This window comes from Branchiostoma belcheri, unplaced genomic scaffold (assembly GCF_001625305.1).
Source record: "Branchiostoma belcheri isolate BF01 breed outbred unplaced genomic scaffold, Haploidv18h27 scaffold67, whole genome shotgun sequence".
In the NCBI taxonomy this organism is placed as follows: Eukaryota; Metazoa; Chordata; class Leptocardii; order Amphioxiformes; family Branchiostomatidae; genus Branchiostoma; species Branchiostoma belcheri.
The window spans coordinates 244,132-261,000 of NW_017804320.1; the positions used below are offsets into that span (position 1 = coordinate 244,132).

The 16,869-nt window shown below is 43.2% G+C and overlaps 2 protein-coding genes across 2 annotated transcripts in view; both read left to right on the plus strand.

Moving 5' to 3' along the window:
• LOC109483948 (cytochrome P450 2U1-like) overlaps nt 1-5,427 on the plus strand; it is a 10,299-nt gene extending 4,872 nt beyond the window's left edge. The window contains exons 2-8 of the mRNA XM_019787095.1: nt 1,010-1,179; nt 2,011-2,224; nt 2,523-3,061; nt 3,601-3,699; nt 3,922-4,116; nt 4,400-4,526; nt 4,972-5,427. Coding sequence (XP_019642654.1) covers nt 1,010-1,179; nt 2,011-2,224; nt 2,523-3,061; nt 3,601-3,699; nt 3,922-4,116; nt 4,400-4,526; nt 4,972-5,156 — 1,529 coding nt within the window. The 3' untranslated portion in view covers nt 5,157-5,427. The remainder of the gene's footprint in view (nt 1-1,009; nt 1,180-2,010; nt 2,225-2,522; nt 3,062-3,600; nt 3,700-3,921; nt 4,117-4,399; nt 4,527-4,971) is intronic.
• Nucleotides 5,428-7,096: 1,669 nt separating this feature from the next.
• On the plus strand, nt 7,097-16,104 carry LOC109483947 (cytochrome P450 2U1-like). The gene is made up of 7 exons (XM_019787093.1): nt 7,097-7,348; nt 8,447-8,660; nt 9,855-10,414; nt 10,728-10,826; nt 13,825-14,019; nt 14,292-14,418; nt 15,820-16,104. Exons 1-7 carry the CDS (start codon nt 7,175-7,177, stop codon nt 16,002-16,004), a joined length of 1,554 nt encoding a protein of 517 aa, XP_019642652.1. The 5' UTR covers nt 7,097-7,174; the 3' UTR covers nt 16,005-16,104.
• The last annotated feature ends 765 nt before the right edge of the window (nt 16,105-16,869 follow it).

The following is a 16,869-nucleotide window of genomic DNA, read 5'->3' on the forward strand; positions in this document are numbered from 1 at the left end:
ATATATATGAGTCATATACGATTTTGACCAGAACTATGTTTTGTGTCCTGTATCTACCATAAGTCTAAATACAGTTAGTCTTTTTTTTCCATATAAGACTATAAGATCGACATACATTGAACAAATTAAAGCATAATGTGAATAACCACATTTGCTTTGAACGATATGAGCTCCAAACTTATAGCTATTGAATGTTGTATGGTATGGATTTGTAAAATAAAGCATTAACAAAGAAATTATTATCGGAGGTATGAAATCATTGAACTCTACTTTCACCTGAAACTGTTAGTAATTGCACAAAACCAAATAGTAGTACATAACTCGGACTAACATTGGGTGGAGAAAGTATGCCAGCGTGCCAGAACCTGGCTTTTCATAAGTGATAGATTTTTGACGGGGAGAAACTCTTGTCCGCTACCAAAACTAAAAATATCTAGCAAGCACACAATGAGCATATATAAACTGCGCATTGTGCACCTTTAAATTGCCATGGTTTAATAATAAACGTGTGCCTGTCTTCGTGTATAACCGACAAAAATGATCATGCTTTATAAATATTTAACTTCTTTGCATGTTAACCGGTTCAACGCGTTAACAGTACGAGTACATGTAAATGTATAAGTGACCGAAGGGTCATTCACCACGAATGACGTCAGGGTTTGGCCTATTTTTGGTCTTCATTATGCGGGCGTATCCACACATAGAAAGTTGAGGGGGGATTTGGTTATCTTGTGTTTTAGAGTCAGTTGTAATTTCGCGATAAAGATACCATTCCATACTGAATTACTATAAATATGATGTATCATAGTTGTGTAATAGGAGTAATTATCCAGGGAAAAAATTAAATACGCTTGCAATACTCAATTTGGTATCAAACCACCCCTATCGTGGAAGTTTGGTACGTTCACAAATACCCCCAGTCTGGGTCAGACTCTATACCAACTGTTTTGTACACAGTACTTTTCCCTGGTCTTCCTGTGACGATACGCACCTTGATATACGAAGATAAGTATTTTGCTGGAAGTCGTGACGGCTGCTGGTACTTATGCCGACTTGCCGACATTCCTGTTGGCTGTGTGTGCCTGTCTGCTGACCTACCTGTACCTGCAGCGTCCCCGGAACCTACCGCCGGGACCCAGGGGCTGGCCGCTGGTTGGAAACCTCCCCATGTTAGCTAAGGTGAGCCCGAGAAACTAGACTCCACTAGCGGTGGTGGGGAGGATACAAAGCTAGAGATTGATTGGCCAAAAATGGGTGAACAAGATGCCAGGGAATTAAAGTTCACCGTTGAAACAATACAGGGCAATGACATCAGTGGTATCAGTGCCTTAACTGTTGGTTACAATATGCCTCTTACTGTGGTATTGTATAGTATATTGTATGGTACACAATTTTGGCCAGTATGCCACTATCGATGCATGTCTTCCACTTTTGTCTTGCCTAATGTTAAATGCAGAAGGACAGCGTGTGGAAACATGTTGTGGAAACATCAGAGAAGAAGGATCAAATAGCGTGTTCGTTAGGACTCCCCTAATATGCATTTAAATGAGTAAAGCAAGTGCCTGCGTGACTTCATCTGGGTTTACCAGTAAACAAACGTCCGTGCCAGGTGTGAATTCCACTGCCACCATTGCAGCCAGAATAAACAATGACAATGATGTTGGCACTAGTGCATGTATTTGCACATTCATGCCCATGAGGGCTAAGAACTAAAAGACTGTTTATCAAGCTATTGTACTACATAAAACAGATCACATTCGCGATCATGACTTCAGGATGAAGGGGTCATCGTGAATACCGCGAAAATAAAACTACCACGACCATTTCAAAATTTACAGTATTTCCTTGGAAGCATGTTGGCCCTGGATCCGAAGAAATGGCCTGTGTAAGCCGTGGAATCACTCTGGAACCCAGGCTAAGTAATCACAGGTCCTGGCAAACGATAATTTTCTGTACGAGCCTATTTTACTTGCAAATAAACGTTTTCCTTTTCTCTCATTATATTTCCAGTCTGATTTTTATCCCGCCACTTTAACGGAGCTGTCCAAACAGTACGGTGACGTCATGACCATCTGGATCGGCCACGTTCCCAGCATCGTGCTTTCTGGGTACGAGACTATCAAGACTGCCCTGGTCAAGAGAGCTGAGGATTTCTCCAATCGCAAGATCCCGCAAATAATTGCAAATGTACGCGGGGATGGCACGACCAAGAGTGCAGCTAAAGGTAATTTAATGTCCCATTTTATGTGTACTACATTCCGCTCTTCTGTCTATAATGCTACAAACATTTACATGACCATTTGACTATTGGAGCATTTTTTATATGTTGACAACTTTGTGTCAACATGAACTTCGGTGTTAGGATCTTCCCCGTATTCTACTAGACTAAGTATATTACTGAAAACAATAATGTATTCTGCACAGCACTTTGACAGAGCGTCTCGTTTAAGGTCGTGTTCGCATACATAAGGATCTATGGTCTATGGTTGTCGAGGATGTTACAAAACGTCGTATATCCCCAGGTGTCCTGCATGCCGCGTACGGACCAGAGTGGAAACATCAGCGCAAATTCGCCCTCATGACTCTCCGGGACTTCGGCGTCGGCAAGCGGAGTTTGGAAGGCAAGATCAGCGAAGAAGCTAACGCGCTGGTTCAGGAAATTCTGTCTCAAAACGGACACCGGTTCGACTTAAAAGTCATCCTCCAAAACAGTGTTTGTAACATCATTTGCTCGATTGTCTTCGGGGGCCGATTTGAATACGGCGATCCTGATTTTCTGCGACTGATTCGCCTGTTAAACGCCACAGTTGAAAAGCCCTCTGTCGGCGAGCGTCTGGCACTGATAAACCCCGTGTTTCGACACCTCCTACTTGGAAAGCGCCCAAAAGGTGTAGAAATGTTGCTTGCTCTCCAAGAGTTCTGCAAGGAACAGATAGAGGATCACAGGCAGACCTTTGACCCAAGCGACATTCGGGACTTTATCGACGCCTTTCTTCTTGAGCAGCAGCGGCCTCAGGACGAAACAGCCCGGGAGAACTTCACCGACAAGCAGCTACAAGAGGTGCGTTAAACGGACGGGCGGACGGACGGAGGGATGGATGGATGGACGGAATGATTGATGGATGGACGGTTGGATGGATGGATGAATGGGCGGAAGGATGAATGGATGGACGGGTGGATTGACGAACGGATGGATGGATTGAAGAATGGATGGATGGATGGATGGACGAATGGATGGATGGATGGACGGACGGATCGATGGATGGACGGACGGATGGATGGACGGAAGGATGGATGGACAGATGAACAGGTGGATGAATGGATACGTGTAGATGGAAGGAAGGATGGAAGGAAGAAAGGATGGGTGGATGGAGATGGCTGGCTGGTTGGTTGGTTGGATGGACGGATGTCTGATGGATGGACGAATGGGTGGATCGACGGAAGGACGGTTGGATTGTTTGATTGATGAATGGATGGAGTATTTGATTGATGAATGGATGGATTGATGAATGAATGAATGTATGTGGAATAGCTATTATGAATTGAAAATTTGAAGAAGAAACTGAAAAATTATTAGTACTAATAATCGTCTAACTTCAGGTGCTGATAGACTTGTTTATGGCCGGTACTGAGACCACCGCCACCACCATTCGCTGGGCCCTGCTGTACATGATGGTCAACCCAGAAATCCAGGAAAAGGCAAGTTCCGATAACTTTTATATTATTACGACGTAAATATTATTCGACTCCACTTAGTTACACAGCTTGTAATGCTTTGGAACTAGCTATAGTCATACTTTGCTGAACTGCCCAAAACATTCGTCCCTAACATAACGGCGGTTTCCCCCATCAACATGGCACTAAATGACGTCATACTGACGTGACGCCAAGTAACCAATAACAGCAATCATGTGACCACAGGTTCACCAGGAGATTGACTCTGTGCTGGGGCAGAGCCCGCCGTCCTACGCACAGCGGAACCTGCTGCCCTACACAGCCGCGACCATAGCGGAGGTCCAGCGGATCAAACCCATCGTGCCCCTCGGTGTTCCACACGCAGCGTCCAGGGACACCACTCTCAATGGCTATAACATCCCTCGGGAAACCATGATTTTTGTAAGAAAAATAATGCTTTTATTATTAAGTTCTTATCTACACATCAATGAATCCACCTACATTTGCATTTATGCATCTATGGTTTTACGGGCTTTTCGTTTCACGTCATTTGCGCGATGTTGGAGTACAGTGTACTTTTGTTATAAACACTCGAAGGTACAGAAGGTACTTGGCTGCAACGCTTTTTTTTAGGAATAAACAGTTTTGATTGGTTGATTGGTTGATTGATTGATTGGTTGGTTGATTGATTGATTGATGTTTCTCCATGTTATGTGTGTTACAGGTTAACCTGTGGTCCGTGCACATGGACCCTGAGCTGTTCCCAGAGCCGGACAGCTTCCGACCCGAACGTTTCCTGGATCAGGACGGAAACTTCGCCAAACACGAGGCGCTCATCCCGTTTTCTATCGGTGAGTCTGTGTGGGAATAAGGAGGCTCATAAATAAATAAGAATGCACATGCCAGTGTGAATACCCGGAGAAAATTACGCGCTGAAAGCTTCTTTCCTAGAACTACATCACTATCAGTAGGGAACAAGCTTCCTTTTGAATGCTTGCTAGATGAGGCCAAATGGGTACACTTTTAAACATATTAACCCTACTTAAAGGTAAATAAATATCTGTCTTTACAACCCAAAACATGAATTCAAAGTGGTTCGTATGGGCCTTGGTTTGAGGTGAAAATTGAAGTAAAGTGACAGGGGCTTTAGGGACATTGAAGTTCAGTGATAAAGTCCAGCATCTAGTTCGGACATTTTGCGAGTAGAGTGAACAACAAAAGTCAAAGTCCTTGAATGGGCATATGATCTGACATTACAATGCTGTTGACCATTCTTGATAACGTTATTTTCTTTAGGTCACCGGATATGTCTTGGTGAGCAGCTGGCCAAGATGGAGCTCTTCATGCTGTTCGTGTCCCTGATGCAACGGTTCACATTCCATCTGCCAGAGGGCGCCCCGAAACCTTCCATGGTGGGAAAGTTGGGCGGTATTATCAACGTGCCTTTCCCCTTTGAATTGTGCGCCGTTCCACGTGGATAGCGTCAACATACAGTTAAATGTTTATGAAATATACACAGGGCAAGAATAAGCAAGTGTCCATTTGAAAGAAAATCTTAATGGGACGCCTTATGGATGTGCAGCGGATCTGTTTTGAAACTTAAATTTTAAGCAGTTGGATTTAACGTTTATAACACAAATAAAATTGGTTTGAGTAGTATGATGCTGTCTACATTGCTGTGCTATAAATGTACTGATGTATGTTCAAGATGTATGGATTACAAGCAAGTATATGATAGATCTCTGCAATGCTATATATATATATATGAGTCATATATGATTTTGACCACAACAGTACTATGTTTTGTGTCCTGTGTCTACCTTAAGTCTAAATACAGTTAGTCTTTTTTTTCCATATAAGACTATAAGATCGACATACATTGAACAAATTAAAGCATAATGTGAATAACCACATTTGCTTTGAACGATATGAGCTCCAAACTTATAGCTATTGAATGTTGTATGGTATGGATTTGTAAAATAAAGCATTAACAAAGAAATTATTATCGGAGGTATGACATCATTGAACTCTACTTTCACCTGAAACTGTTAGTAATTGCACAAAACCAAATAGTAGTACATAACTCGGACTAACATTGGGTGGAGAAAGTATGCCAGCGTGTCAGACCCTAGCGTTTCGTATCATAAGTGATAGATTTTTTGCCGGAGAAACCCCTGTCCGCTACCAAAAGTATCCACCCAAGCCCTTTTAGTATCCAGTAAGGAGATAATTAGAGACAGAGTGCTGACTTGGGGTTGGCGGGGTGTATGGCTTCCATGGCCGAAGTAGATTAGTCACACGCGATAGGGTCTGGCACCCAGACTCGTGAGTGCCAGACATTTTGAATCATGAACGGGGCCTTACGCTCGGTATGGTAGACAAGTGGAAGCTTCAGCATTCAACACTTTTGCTCCATCATGTCGATAGTCTAATGACTATACATTGTGTTGTTTTAACTATATACATGTAGATAAGTAACTAGAATACAGATTTTGACTCGTGAGTGCCAGACATTTTGAATCATGAACGGGGCCTTACGTTTGGTTTTGTAGAGAAGTGGAAGCTTCACCACTCAACTTTTTTGCTCCATCATGTCAGTAGACTATACATTGCGTTGTTTAAAACATATACTATATACATGAAGATAAGTAACTAAAATGCAGATTTTGACAAACTTGTTTTCAAACCCTGACACTACGCATTGTTAACTGCCATGGCTAAACGTGTGCCTTTCTTCGTGTATAACCGACAAAAATACAAATGATCTTGCCTTATAAAGATTTTAACCTCTTAGCTAATCGTTCGGTCATATATCATTTAATGGTCCAACGAGTACATGCTTGGTACATGTAATTGCATAAGGGACCGAAGAGTCATTCACCCCGAATGAACGTATATCCACCCAAGCCCTTTTAATATTTAGCAAGTACACAATGAGCATAAACTGCGCATTGTGCACCTTTATACAGACATGCTTAAACGTGTGCCTTTCTTCGTGTATAACCTACAAAAATACAAATGATCATGCTTTATAAACATTTCAACTTCTTTGCTAACCGGTTCAACGCGTTAACGGTACATGTAATTGCATAAGTGACCGAAGGGTCATTCACCCCGAATGACGTCAGGGTTCTTCGTCCTCATGGTCAAGAGTCTTCATTATGCGGGCGTACCCATATATAGACAGTTGAGGGGGGGTTTGGTTATCTTGTGTTTTAGAGGTTGCAATTTCACAATAAAAGTACCATTTCATACTGCATTGCCATAAATATATTGTATTATATTTGTGTAATAGGAGTAACTTATATCCAGGGAAAATAAAGCACTAGTACTTAGTTGGATACTGAATTTCAAAGTTAATCAAATCACCCCTCTCGTGAAGCTTTGGTACGTTCCAATTGTATTTACTGGGTATCCCAGCCAGTGTGGGTCAGATACCGACTGTTCTGTAAACTGTACTTTTTTCCTGTGATGATCCAGCTTGATATACAATTTAAAGATGAGTATTTTGCTGGAAGTCGTGACGGCTGTTGGTACTTATGCCGACTTGCCGACATTCTTGTTGGCTGTGTGTGCCTGTCTGCTGACCTACCTGTACCTGCAGCGTCCCCGGAACCTACCGCCGGGACCCAGGGGCTGGCCGCTGGTTGGAAACCTCCCCATGTTAGCTAAGGTGAGCCCGAGAAACCAGACTCCATTAGGGGTAGTGGGAAGGATACAGAGATTGACCAAAAAGGGTGAAAAATAAGTATGTTAGGGAATTAAGAGGAGATTTTTTCATTTATCCGAGAAACACTATGTGACAGTAGACTACTAAATCGTTCACAGGCATCGGGGTGTTATGCCGCAAAAGTCGATTAACTTTTAAAAAATTCAGACACAATGTCTTAAGTGCTACATCTTACTATGCTACACTTGACGGCAGTGCACGGGTACGCGGGTACTGAACTAGTCTCTGTTTTGAATGACCGTAACCCCAGAAACAGGGACATGTTTTATTACAGGTCAGTGCGTAGGCTAATTGTTTGAATGTGTTCAGTGGACGCACCTTTGTGTTAGGAAACGTTTCGCTGATACGTGCCAGGCAAACTAGACATGTATAGGTGGGAGGGCCATGGTGCATAAGTATGTAGACCTATCTAGCCTTTTACAATTTCCCCTCCGCTTCGTGTATACCTAATTTCGGTCTTTTTTTTTACATGAGGGGAGTTTTTATATAGTGTGTCCTATCATGGTTGCATGTCTGTATGGCATTAGTGCATATAGTATATAGGTGATGAAGTGACCGAATGGTCATTGTTCAAAGTCCATTGGGTGACATTGGAGTCGGTGGGGCATAACATTATTAACCAATACCAATTGATAAATACCAATTGATAAATAAATGAATTTTAGCGACGATTGGAGCCGATAATATCACATTTTGATAGAGGGGATATTCAATATTCCACGTATTCGTCGAAAAGTGCATATTTATTTCGTAATGTCATCTTAGACAACAAATTACTAGCCTGGATTCCAGACCCACAGCACGCTACTCCTAGAGTTACAAGTCAGTGTCAATTAGGGCCTAACTGTGGAGGATGTGGTCATTGGAGGCATGTTAGCCCTGGAGCCGAGGAACTGGCCTGTGTAGACCCTGGAAACAGTCTGGCACTCATGCAGGCTAACAAATCACAGGCCCTGACAATGGGTAATTTTCTATACAAGCCTACAGCTTTACGCCTTTTTTTCTTGCACATAGACGCCATTTCTCTCATTTTATTTCCAGTCTGATTTTCTTCCCGCCACTTTCACGGAGCTGTCCAAACAGTACGGTGACGTCATGACCATCTGGATCGGCCGCGTCCCCAACATCGTCCTTTCTAGGTACGAGACTATCCGGACTGCCCTGGTCAAGAGAGCTGACGATTTCTCCAGTCGCAGGATCCCGCCAAGAATTGCAGATATACGCGGGGATGCCACGACCAAGGATACAGCTAAAGGTAATTCAATGTCCCATTGTATGTGTACTACATTCCGCTCCTCTGTCTATAACAAAGAAAACGTTTACATGACCTATGTTTTGGAACAGTTTTATGTGTTGACAACTTTGTTACAACATGTGTGACAACATGAACTTCGATGTTACTATCTTTTTTTCTTATTCACATTGATTATGGCTTCCAGCAGAAGGGAAACATTCTTTTTTTTCTTCTCATTCTCCTGCCTTTTTTCAGCCAAATGACCTGAAAGGCATGGAGATAGAGTGGGCAAATATTCCCATGTGATTGTTATCTTTACCGAAGGAAAACATATTGTTTTTGCTGCGTTTCCTCCTCTTCTTCTTCTCCAAACAGTGACCTCAATGACCTGAACCAGATTGTCTGTTACCATGGTAACTAGTGTCGGGTTACATCATGTTGCAATTTTATAGCAGGAGGGATTTAGAGTCCTGTCTGGCCTTATATTTTCTTTTCATTTTTTTTAAATACAGGCTTTGAGAATGGTTTTATTTGTGCTTTTTGGCTGTGGTATAGGAAATGTACTATCGAACAGTGTGTTACCAGTGTGACCATATTTGAGCATAGGGCCAGGAGGTCAATGCCCAAATATGGGCATACAGAGAACAACAGGTTCAGCGATGTTTGCGGATGTGGTTGCTGATTGGCTGTTCACTTAATTACTTTACTGCTAAATGAAGACCTGTGCATGGTTCCACATACCAAAAATAGGAATAACAGGTGACTTGTCATACGAAATGGAATAAATTATCATGTTGGCAGAACGTATCACACGCCTTTACGAAACCTGGATTTTCACGTTTTTCGGTGGATGTTTATTTGGTCAATGTTCCATCAGAAATATGCCTGTAGACGACACAACATTTGAAAACCATAGACGATATATATCTGCAGCTAATTTGGTTGAAAGATTTCAAAATATTGTTTGAAAAATAGCAAGGTATATTAAAATGTAGGTTATATGATATGTTTCCATCGATTTACAACCCAAGAGTCCCCTTCCTCCTGCCAATACTTAAGCTTGCAGTAAATATAGTGGGTAAGATTTCATGAGGAAGGATATAAAAAAAAACTAGAAGAAAATTCAGAAACTTGACATTTCTATATCGCAATCAATGCCAAGTTTACGAGGACGTTACAAAAGCATATACATACATGTACATCGTTTGTCCCCAGGAGTCCTGTTTGCCGCGTACGGACCAGAGTGGAAACATCAGCGCAAATTCGCCCTCATGACTCTCCGGGACTTCGGCGTCGGTAAGCGGAGTTTGGAAGGCAAGATCAGCGAAGAAGCTAACGCGCTGGTTCAGGAAATTCTGTCGCAAAACGGACAAACGTTCGACTTAAAAAGCATCGTCCAAAACGCAGTTTCTAACATCATTTGCTCGATTGTCTTCGGGCGCCGATTTGAATACGGCGACCCTGATTTTCTGCGGCTTATGCGCCTGTTAAACACCGTAGTTGAGGCAAGGCCCTCTGTCGGCGATCGTCTGACAGAGGTACTCCCCGTGTTTCGATACCTTCCCCTTGGTAATGGCCAATATTCTGGAAAGCGACCAAAAGGTGTAGAAATGTTTCTTGCTCTCCAAGAGTTCTGCAAGGAACAGATAGAGAATCACAGGCAGACCTTTGATCCAAACGACATCCGGGACTTTATCGACGCCTTTCTTCTTGAGCAGCAGCGGCCTCAGGACGAAAAAGCCCGGGAAAACTTCACCGACAAGCAGCTACAAGAGGTGCGTTAAACGGACGGACGGACGGACGGATGGATGGATGGATGGACGGATGGATGGACGGAAGGAAGAATGGATGGATGGATGTGGATGGATGGATGGATGGATGGATGGATGGATGGATGGATGGATGGACGGATGGACGGATGGATGGATGGATGGACGGAGGGATGGACGGAAGGATGGATGGATCGACAGACGGATGGACGGATGTACGGATGAACTGATGGACAGACGGATGGATGGATGGATGGATGGGCGGACGCGGGATGTAGAAGAAACTAATTATTATAATCTATCAATCCTCTACCCTCAGGTGCTGATAGACCTGTTTTTGGCCGGTACTGAGACCACCGCCACCACCACTCGCTGGGCCCTGCTGTACATGATTGTCAACCCAAAAATCCAGGAAAAGGCAAGTTCCGATAACTTTAATCATTTTATATTGTTATGTTGTAAATATTCTTCGACTCACTTAGTTACACAGCTTGTAACGGTAGCAGCAGTAGGGCACATGAAAGGACGAACCATGATTCTGAGAAAGGAACTAGCTATAGTCATACTTTGTACAATGTAGTATCTTGTAGAGCTGAGAAAAAACTCGACTGCCCAAAACATTCCTTCCTCACATAACGGCGGTTTCACCCACCAACATGGCCGGCGCTAAATTACGTCATATTCACGTGACGCTAAGTAACCAATAACAGCAATATCATGAAAGTTCATCTGTGTTGGTAGTTACATGTTTAAAGTTAAAACGTTTGATCCAATACAAAAATTCTCTCACCTAGAGCTTTCGACCAGTCACTCTGGTCTTCCTCAGTAGACTGACCCAGTGAAGCTTGTCACGTGGCTTCTTTGAAGTGTGACGTCAACACTGGGTCAAAGATATCTGGTAGACGATGTCGGCCCCCGTCGCGGTTCAATGTAGGGTGATGGGACCTGATGTATATGGCTTCCTTCACCCCTCTCAAGAAATAGTCCTGTTCAGTGTCTAAAATCATTACAGTGTCAAGTGAAACAAAGTGTCCGGGTGACTCTATGTGGATGTGTTGAGACACCTCTGAACTGGCAGAGCTAGGCCGTGTATGTTCTTGAAGCCTGGCTTTTAGAGACCTCTCTTTTTCCCCAATGTACGTTTCCTGGCAGGGCCCCTTGTTGTTTTTGCCCTGGCAGGGGATGTGGTAAATGACACCACACTTCTTCTCTTTTGGGGTTTTGTCATTTTGCGCAACAAGAATGTGTCTTAAAGTAGTGGTTGGTTTGAAACAAGTTGCAATCCCGTGGGAAATGAAAATCCTCCTGAGAGCTTCAGACAAGTCCTTGATGTATAGAAGAACTACCAAACCCTTGGACTTTGTGCCTGCTGAGGGTTTGGTGTTGGGTGGTTTGGGGCAGGTCGCTTTGTTGGTGGCCCACTGGGGGTAGCCACAAGTTTTTAATGCTTGGGTCAGGTGGGACTTCTCGGTCTCTAAATCCTGTGGATCTGACACTATGGTGTTGGCTCTGTGAAATAGAGTCCTAATCACCCCTAGTTTGTGATCAAGTGGATGGTTAGAGTCAAAGTTTAGGTATTGATCAGTGTGTGTGTTTCCGGTAAATCCTTATCTGTAGTGACCCATCTTCCTGTATCACTGTAAGGGTGTCAAGAAAGGGTAAAGATCTGCTCTGTCCCTACTCAGTAGTAAACTTAATGTCAGGGTCTAAACTGTTCAAAAAGTCTGTAAACTCCTGTGCATGTATTTTCTTCAACTTTACCCTACAACAGACAGTCCACCGAAATTCTACGGACTTACAAATATTCATAAGACTGGTGTACCACTTAGACCCATCGTTAGTAGTATTGGTTCCATTACTTACCCCAGTGCAAAATTCTTGGCTGACATACTTTCTCCTTTGGTTGGCAAGTCCCCCCATCATATTGTGAACTCCCAACATTTTACTGAAATCATAAAAGACCAACGTGTAGAAGAGGACGAGGAACTCAGATCCTTCGATGTTACAGCCCTGTTTACCCCAGTTCCTATTGATAAGGCTTTGGATGTTATACATAAACAAGGAGACTCCAGAACAGCTGAGACTGGCAATGCATAGATAAAAAAAAGAACGACACCACTTTAGCACAACGTACAACTCTTACTCCTCAACAAGTTGTAAGCCTTTTAAAGATCTGTTTGGAGTGCACGTACTTTGTACAAAATGAAGTGTTTTATCAGCAAATTCATGATGCAGCAATGGGCTCTCCAGTCCCACCCATTTTCTGTAACCTTTACATGAATGATGGAACATCTAGAACAGTTGGCTATCAACACTGCCCCCCCACCCCCCCACTTTGGTGGTATCGTTATGTTGATGACACTCACACAAAGTTGAAGAAAGTTCATGCACAGGAGTTTATAGACTTTCTGAACAGTTTAGACCCTGACATTAAGTTTACTACTCAGTAGGGACAGAGCAGATCTTTACCCTTTCTTGACACCCTTACAGTGATACAGGAAGATGGGTCACTACGGATAAGGATTTACCGGAAACACACACACTGATCAATACCTAAACTTTGACTCTAACCATCCACTTGATCACAAACTAGGGGTGATTAGGACTCTATTTCACAGAGCCAACACCATAGTGTCAGATCAACAGGAGTTAGAGACCGAGAAGTCCCACCTGACCCAAGCATTAAAAACTTGTGGCTACCCCCAGTGGGCCATTAACAAAGCGACCTGCCCCAAACCACCCAACACCAAACCCTCAGCAGGAATTAAGTCCAAGGGTTTGGTAGTTCTTCTACACATCAAGGACTTGTCTGAAGCTCTCAGGAGGATTTTCATTTCCCACGGGATTGCAACTTGTTTCAAACCAACCACTACTTTAAGACACATTCTTGTTGCGCCCAAGGACAAAACCCCAAAAGAGAAGAAGTGTGATGTCATTTACCACATCCCCTGCCAGGGCAAAACAACAAGGGGCCCTCAGGAAACGTACATTGGGGAAACAGAGCTTTAGAGGTCTCTAAAAGCCAGGTTTCAAGAACATACACGGCCTAGCTCTGCCAGTTCAGAGGTGTCTCAACACATACACATAGAGTCACCCGGACACTTTGTTTCACTTGACACTGTAAGGATATTATTATTTTAGACACTGAACAAGACTATTTCTTGAGAGGGGAGAAGGAAGCCATATACATCAGGGCCCATCACCCTACATTGAACCGCGACGGGGGTCGACATCATCTACAAGATACCTTTGATCCAGTGTTGACGTCACACTTCAAAGAAGCCACGTGACGAGCTTCACTGGGTCAGTCTACTGGGGAAGACCAGAGTGACTGGTCGAAAGCTCTATGTGAGAGAATTTTTGTGTTGGATCAAAAGTTTTAACTTTAAACAATAACAGCAATCATGTGACCACAGGTTCACCAGGAGATCGACTCGGTGCTGGGGCAGAGCCCGCCGTCCTACGCACAGCGGAACCTGCTGCCCTACACAGCCGCGACCATAGCGGAGGTCCAGCGGATCAAACCCATCCTGCCCCTCAGTGTTCCGCACGCAGCGTCCAGGGACACCACTCTCAATGGCTATAACATCCCTCAGGAAGCCATAATTTTGGTAAGAAAAATAATGCTTTTATCATTAGGTTCTTATCTACACATCCATGAATCCACCTACATTTGCATTTGTCTGTCCATGGCTTTACTGACATCATTCGCACGTCTCGTGTTGGAGTGTACCTCTGTTATAACCACCCGAAGATACAGAAGGTTGGCTGCAACACCTTTACCTTTTTTTTTTTACCAATAAACCAGTTTTGATTGGTTGATTGGTTGATTGGTTGATTTATTGATTGATGCTCCTCAACGCATGTGTTATGTGTGTTACAGGTTAACCTGTGGTCCGTGCACATGGACCCTGAGCTGTTCCCAGAGCCGGACAGCTTCCGACCCGAACGTTTCCTGGATCAGGACGGAAACTTCGCCAAACACGAGGCGCTCATCCCGTTTTCTATCGGTGAGTCTGCGCGGGAATAATGAGGTTCACATCTAAGGCCCCATCTCCACTAGAATACTAGTAAAATCCCGAATCGAGCCGGTTTGATTCGGTTTCCTGTATCGGTTTCCACGCATTTCAAAACGGCCTACAATACCTAAAACAGGCGACGCAACAGGTGTTTCTAAGCAACGGCGGCCAGTCCCAACCTTTTAAATGTCTGGGGTGCTTCTAAAATATACTAATACTAGAGTTCCCCGATCTCATACCTTCGCCAAATGATGTTAATCTTTATGACTGACAAAGTTTAGACTAGATTATTCCCCCCTGATTTAAGAAATAGGAACCTAATTTTCATGAATTGTATCATTTTATCATAATCTCAACCAAAAGACAGTCTTATATTAACAAAGCATGCATTCTAGCATTTCCTAATAAATTATGCAAATGAGGTCCTGATTTGAATAAATTATGTTTAATGATGTTCACCTCAATTTAACTTTCAAATACCACAAGTATGAAATTCCAGGCAGTTATCATTACATAATTATAAAATTTTCTCATTAATTATGCAAATTAAGTCATTATTAACATAATTCAACATCTTCCTGTGTTTCTCTCCTTGTCAATTACCAATGTCACAAGCTTCGATTGTCCTATCATGGAATGCAGCTGATTTATAGAATTTCCCCATAAATTATGCAAATTACATCCATATTTGCATAATTGTCACATAATTATATTAAGCATCACGTAAGCTACCTACATACCAAAAATCACGACGATCCGTCAACCGGTTCTTGAGTTATCGCCTTTTGAATATTTTCAAGAATTTATCCCTGCAGTTCCAGAGCAAGCCGCTAGGGGGCCTAAACTCACGTCACTTCTTCCACAGCACAAGAGCTACCTACCATCTAAATTTTATCATTATAGCATGTCTAGATCATGAGATATCAAAACCGGAAGTTCAGCTGCAGTACCATAACAAGCCGCTAGGGGGTCCAAAATCTAATCATTTTGAGGTCTCATCAAGACCTACCCACCTACCAAGTATCAAGACAATCCATCAAGGCCTTCTCAAGTTATCGTGTTTACAGACAGACAGACACACACACACACACACACACACACACACACATACACGAACGCCCCTGAAAACATAACCTTCTTGGCGAAGGTAATTACATTGACCACGAAAACAGGTATGGTAAAAATAAAAGTACGAGCAACATCACGGGCATGCTTGCAGACGACGTATAAAATTACATGCTGGTCAAACAAAGGGAACCCTGTGTTTTAGCTGCGAACGCGAAAAACCGAATGACCACAGTACACCTGCAGGAAGGATTCACGGAGTAACAATGGGTATATAATCTTGACATTGCAATGCTGTTGACCCTTCTTGTTCATGATATTTTTTAGGCCACCGGATATGTCTTGGTGAGCAGCTGGCCAAGATGGAGCTCTTCATGCTGTTCGTGTCCCTGATGCAACGGTTCACATTCCATCTGCCAGAGGGCGCCCCGAAACCTTCCATGATGGGAGTGGCGGGCGGTGTAATGAACGTGCCTTCCCCCTTTGAATTGTGCGCCGTTCCACGTGGCTAGCGTCAACATACAGTTAAATACTATCATGAAAGTCCATCTGTGTTGGTAGTTACATGTTTAAAGTTAAAACTTTTGGTCCAACACAAAAAAATTCTCTCACCTAGAGCTTTCGACCAGTCACTCTGGTCTTCCTCAGTAGACTGACCCAGTGAAGCTTGTCACGTGGCTTCTTTGAAGTGTGACGTCAACACTGGGTCAAAGATATCTGGTAGACGATGTCGGCCCCCGTCGCGGTTCAATGTAGGGTGATGGGGACTGATGTAAATGGCTTCCTTCACCCCTCTCAAGAAATTGTTGTTCAGTGTCTAAAATCCTTACAGTGTCAAGTGAAACAAAGTGTCCGGGTGACTCTATGTGGATGTGTTGAGACACCTCTGAACTGGCAGAGCTAGGCCGTGTATGTTCTTGAAACCTGGCGTTTAGAGACCTCTCTGTTTCTCCAATGTACGTTTCCTGGCAGGGCCCCTTGTTGTTTTTGCCCGGGCAGGGGATGTGGTAGATGACACCACACTTCTTCTCTTTTGGGGTTTTATCCTAGGGTGCAACAAGAATGTGTCTTAAAGTAGTGGTTGGTTTGAAACAAGTTGCAATCCCGTGTGAAATAAAAATCCTCCTGAGAGCTTCAGACAAGCCCTTGATGTATGGCAGGACTACCAACCCCTTGGACTTTGTGGACTGTTCGAAAGCTCTAGGTTAGAGAATTTTTTTGTGTTGGACCAAAAGTTTTAACTTTAAACAGATATATTATTCAAGTAAGAAAAACTCAGTACTCCGCTTATGATATTTTGTCCGATTTCAAAGCAAAAACACCCGGCTGCAGGTAAAAACGACGCTGTTCGTACTAATTTGAGAAGATGTTTCTAAT

Coding starts and splice junctions, on each gene's coding strand:
- LOC109483947 (XM_019787093.1), top strand. CDS start 7,175: ATGAGTATTTTGCTGGAAGTCGTGACGGCTGTTGGTACTTATGCCGAC. Junction 7,349..8,446: donor ACCTCCCCATGTTAGCTAAG/GTGAGCCCGAGA, acceptor TTTTATTTCCAG/TCTGATTTTCTTCCCGCCAC. Junction 14,419..15,819: donor GCTCATCCCGTTTTCTATCG/GTGAGTCTGCGC, acceptor GATATTTTTTAG/GCCACCGGATATGTCTTGGT.